Source organism: Dipodomys ordii, unplaced genomic scaffold, assembly GCF_000151885.1.
Source record: "Dipodomys ordii isolate 6190 unplaced genomic scaffold, Dord_2.0 Scaffold138, whole genome shotgun sequence".
NCBI lineage: Eukaryota > Metazoa > Chordata > Mammalia > Rodentia > Heteromyidae > Dipodomys > Dipodomys ordii.
The window spans coordinates 1,746,536-1,751,610 of NW_012267354.1; the positions used below are offsets into that span (position 1 = coordinate 1,746,536).

Below are 5,075 nucleotides of genomic sequence, written 5' to 3' on the forward strand. Positions count from 1 at the left end.
TTAGGGAAATGAACACTAAGATATGCATTCAAATGTTTTTTTCTTTCATGTGATTGTTTCTAACAGATTTATAAGATTATGTCTTTGTTGCTTTGTATGTCCCTCCCCCACAGAATAACCGCTGTTTTCATGGCATTTGATGTTGGTATAATTTGTGAGGGGGAAGGGAAAAAACAAATGGTTTAAATAGGGATACAGGTGGACCATTGTAACAATGAGATGTACAAGTCCTTATGTCAAAAAACGTACATTACAACTTTGGTGGGGTGGGGAGTACTGGGGGGGGCAGGAAGAGATGGGAAGGGATGGGAAGGGGAAACAAAGGAGGAAGCTACAATGTTTGATAAGAAATGTACTCCTTATCTTGCCCATGTAATTGTAACCCCTCTGTACAGTATTTTCACAATTAAAAAAATAGTGTCTTGTGCATCTCATTGTTACAATGTGTCATCCCGTATCCTTATTTCAGCATTTTGTCATTTCCCTTCCCCTTCCCAAATTAGGAAAATTTTTATACAAAATGCAGGACACCGGAATCAAATACAGTGACAATGGAGGTTGTACCATGGGGGAAGAACATACAAAGAAACAAAAAAAATCACATAAAACATTATAAGTACATTTAAAAAGAACAACAAGAAAGATAAAATCTCTTGTGTCCCAATCTCGGGGTTCATTTTGCTTAGCATGTGGTTATATGGTCATATGTGCATAACTTTTGACCTCTTCTGCTTGTCCTAGACATATACTAGTTATTGCAGAAAAGGGAAACCATGGGACCTATGTTTCTTTGGGTCTGGCTTACTTCACTTCACATAAATTTTTTCCAAGTCTTTCCATTTCCTAACAAATGGAGGCATAGAATTCCATTGTGTGTGTATATCCCCTCCAGCATCTGCTGTTATTAGAATTCTTGATTATAGCCATTCTAACAGGGATGAGGTAGTATCTCAATGTTGTTTTGATTTGCATTTCTTTTATGTCTAGAGAGGTTGAGCATTTCTTCAGGTATCTATTGGCTATTCATATATCCTCTTCAGAAAAGTTTCTCTTTAAGTCTAGCCCACTTATTCATTGCACAGTTGTTTCCTTGAGGATTTGTTGTTAGGGAATTTAATTTTTTTAGTTCTAAGTATATTTTAGATATGAGTCCCAAGTGAAAATCTTCTCCCAATCCGTGATCTTTTTATTGATCTTGTTAGCTATGTCCTTTGCCATGAAGAAGCTCTACAATCCCATTTGTCCAAACTTTCTTTGACTTGTTATGTTTCTGGGTTCTTATTTAAAAAATTTTGTCTTGTGCCAAGGGACCGTACAGTTTCAATCAGCTAAAATAGACTTCAAATTAAAATTAGCAAGAAGAGACAAAGAAGGCCATTACATACTAATTAAGGGATCTTTCCTTCAAAAGGATATTACAGTTTTCTTTCTTCTCTCTCTTTTTTCTTTTTCCTCATGTAGTATTCCTGTAATTGGCAATTTGCACCGTTCTTATCCAAATGCTTTCAAAAGTACTTAACTTAAGATCCTTATCTCTGACCGCAGATCTTGAAATAAGACCCTAAAAAGATATTCAGAGGGCTGGGAAGGTGGCTCAGTGGTAGAGTGCTTACCTTGCATGCATGAGGCCCTTGGTTTGATTCTTCAGCACCACATAAGCAGAAAAAAAAGCCAGAAGTGTGGCTGAGGCTCAAGTGGTAGAGCACTAGTCTACAGCTGAAGAGCTGAGGGACAGGCTCAGGCCCAGTGTTCAGGTCCCACAACCAACAACAAAAAAAAAAGAATATTCAGGAAATGTATTATGTATTAGTTACATTGTAACACGTCCTCCCCTGTTGAGGAATATTGGCTATCCTCAGCATATTTCAGCATAATTGTTATTCTCACTTGTATCTTGTGGCTTTTGATACAAGAAAGGATAAATGTAAGGAGAAGCACTTGGTTGTCTGGAACATCTAATCCTTTAATGGTATGAGCTAAGGGTCAGGAAATGATTGTCTTTTTCTTTTTCTTTATTTTTCTGTCTTTCTTTTTCTTTCTTTCTTTTTTCTTTCTTTCTTTTTTTTTTTGCTGTTCCTGGGGCTTGAACTCAGGGCTTGAGTGCTGTCCCTGAGCCACTCCACCACTTGAACCACAGTGTCACGTCTGGCTTTTTCTGAGTAGCTATTCAGAGATCAGAATCTCACAGACTTCTGCTTGGGCTGGTTTCGAACAGCGATTCTCAGATCTCGGCCTCCTGAATAGCAAGGATTAGATGCATGAGCCACAAGCAGCCATCTTGGTTGTTTTTGTTAGATGTTTTGGAAGTTTAAAGAAAAAGAATAGCATAAATAAGTGAGACAACTATCAATTTAGGAGAGCGATGCTCAAACTATTTATTTTCAACATATTTTTGGGTCATTTTACCTCAGCTTATGACTGTATACACTTGGTAGGAAGTCCAAGACTTAAATGTGAGAGTTACTGAGTTAAAAAAGATGCATGAACACCCAGGCTTTTTTTTTTATGTTAGCAGAGGACTCTGAAAAGGAAAGAGTCAGACAGTGATATCTAGCATGGCTAGTCTCTGTACAGTTGTACCTATCAATAATGACATATAAAGGTTATGGAGCAAAATGTATCTCAATATTTATAGTCACTAAAGAGTAACAATGTTAGAGATAAATTTTATTTGTTTCACTATAACTTTAAATAATCTGAAGATACAAAAGTATTTTACCTAGAAAGGAAAAAACAACATAAAAGAAACATTATGGAATTTTTAAGTTGATAGGGCCATTTTCCCCTAGGAATTATAAACTATTTAATTATCCATATTTACCACAACCTGGCAGCATATTCTACAAGCAAGAAAAAAATTGAATTTACTAGAATTATAAATTGGAATCTTTTTTAAAAATTAAAAAAAATTATTGCCAAGGTGATGTACAGAGGGGTTACAGTTAGATAAGTAAGGAGTGAGTACATTTCTTGTCTAACTTGTTAACCTCACCCTCATCTTTCTCCCTCTTTCCCACCACCAATTACCCCCCCCCCTGCAGTTATACAGATCATTTCCAACATATTGTCTTGTGAGTATCGCTGTGATATAGGCTCCCCCTTTGTCCCTTGTCTCACAATTTTGTTGTTCCCCTTCCCTCCCCTAATTCAGATAAACATATATACAATACTCAAGGGTACCAAAATCAAATACAGTGACAAGAGGGGATAAACCATTGGGGGGAAACACAAAAGAAAAAGGAAATCATGTAATACATTAAGAACAACAGCAATTTCATTATAATTTAAATTTTTAATCCACAAATGGTGTACAAGGGGGCTACTATTTTACATGTTCATTTACAAATACAATTCATCTTGACCAGATTCACCCCTTCCATTGTTCTCCCTTCCCCTCTTCCCTCCCTTTTCCCTTGCCAATCACATTGTTTCCCAAAGAAACATAGGTCCCATGTTTGCTTAGCAAAGGTGAGGTTCTAAGTACAAACCCTAGTACTGTGCCTCTCCCCAACATCAACTGATACAGTAATGAACCTTGTGCAAGAATTGAAGAAGCATTCTTTCCTGCTATGATAATAAATACAAAGCATTATGATTAATATCTGTCTCTACCATTGGATAATTCTCTCCCTGACGTCGGTGATTTTGTAACCTTGATCTGCCATCCTACCACTAGTATCTAATATGTAACCGATTGACAATAAGATATGAGGGAACATCTGTAAGCTGAGAGTAAAACCTGTTAAAAGACAAACATTTCATTAAATTAATAACTTAGAAGGGAGAAAAACAACTCTAATCCTATAACTGAAAAGCAAGTATATCAAGCATAATACACATGGGCACAGGTTGTATTAGTGTTGTAGCACAAAGGAAGAGTGAATGTGGCCAGCTTGGTCAAGACTTTTTCACTGGGTATTGCTAACAATCCATACTCATCAGAGAATCATAAGGCTTAAGTAGTGAAGGCCATGTGAGTTTATTCAATACCTCTGACTCCAAACTAGAAAATTTGTAGGGGCTAGACTTTTGGATGAATGAACTACTACAACTTGTAAAAACAAACAAATGAAAAAAAAACTAAATAAAAGGCAGACTTGATACTTAAGAATTGATATTTTATTTTGCAATTATGTTTTTTCTACTAACTCAAGGATAATGACACCACAATATAGCAATTTCTATGACACATGGTGCTTAAAGAGCATCATGAAGAAATTAGATTCCAATCCATGATTGAAAGACAAACCTGAAATCAGGTCTAAATCTTTGCTAATGGTGAGATGCATATTTCCCAGGTTTTGTGATATTACATTTCTTTATTTTTTTGGGGGGGTCTGGTCGTGGGGCCTGAACTCTGGGCCTGGGTGCTGTCCCTCAGCTCTTCAGCTCAAGGCTAGTGCTCTACCACTTGAGCCACACCACCACTTCCGGCTTTTTTCTTTTTGCTTATGTGGTGCTGAGGAATCGAACCCAGGGCCTCAGGCATGCAAGGCAAGCGCTCTACCACTGAGCCAACTTCCCAGCCCTACAGTTCTTTATTTTTAAGCTCAACAACAGATAGACATACACGAATATTCACTGGAATGTGGGGAATCCCGGGTCTTCCCCCCTAATCTCATTAGTGCCCCTTTTACCTCCTTGTTCCTCAGGGTATAGATGAGGGGGTTAAGAGTTGGAGTCACCACAGTGTAGAAAAGGGTAAGAAATTTGCCCCGTTCATGTGCATATGGATTTTTAGGTTGAAGGTAGACCCCTGTGACTGTGCCATAGAAGAGGGAGACCACCAGGAGGTGAGAAGTGCAGGTGCCCAAGGCTTTCTTCTGTCCAGCTGTTGACTTTATCCTCAGCACTGCCTTCGCAATAGCACAATATGAGCAAAGGATAAGGATCAAGGGCACCACAAGGAGAATAATACTGGCTATGGACATTAGGACTTCATTGTAGGTAGTGTCTGTATTGGAGAGCTGGATCAGGGCTGGAACTTCACACACAATATCATTTATCATTTGATGGGAGCAGAAGGGTAGCTGGAGGGTAGTGGAGGACTGGATCAGAGACTGAACCAAGCCAGT

The 5,075-nt window shown here is 38.1% G+C and overlaps 1 protein-coding gene across 1 annotated transcript in view; it reads right to left on the reverse strand.

The window, feature by feature from the left end:
- Positions 1–2,536: 2,536 nt before the first annotated feature.
- LOC105996901 (olfactory receptor 2H2-like) overlaps positions 2,537–5,075 on the reverse strand; it is a 4,019-nt gene continuing 1,480 nt past the window's right edge. Inside the window, exons 2-3 of the mRNA XM_013031142.1 lie at positions 4,571–4,856; positions 2,537–2,580 (exon numbers count right to left, since the gene is read on the reverse strand). Coding sequence (XP_012886596.1) covers positions 2,537–2,580; positions 4,571–4,856 — 330 coding nt within the window. The remainder of the gene's footprint in view (positions 2,581–4,570; positions 4,857–5,075) is intronic.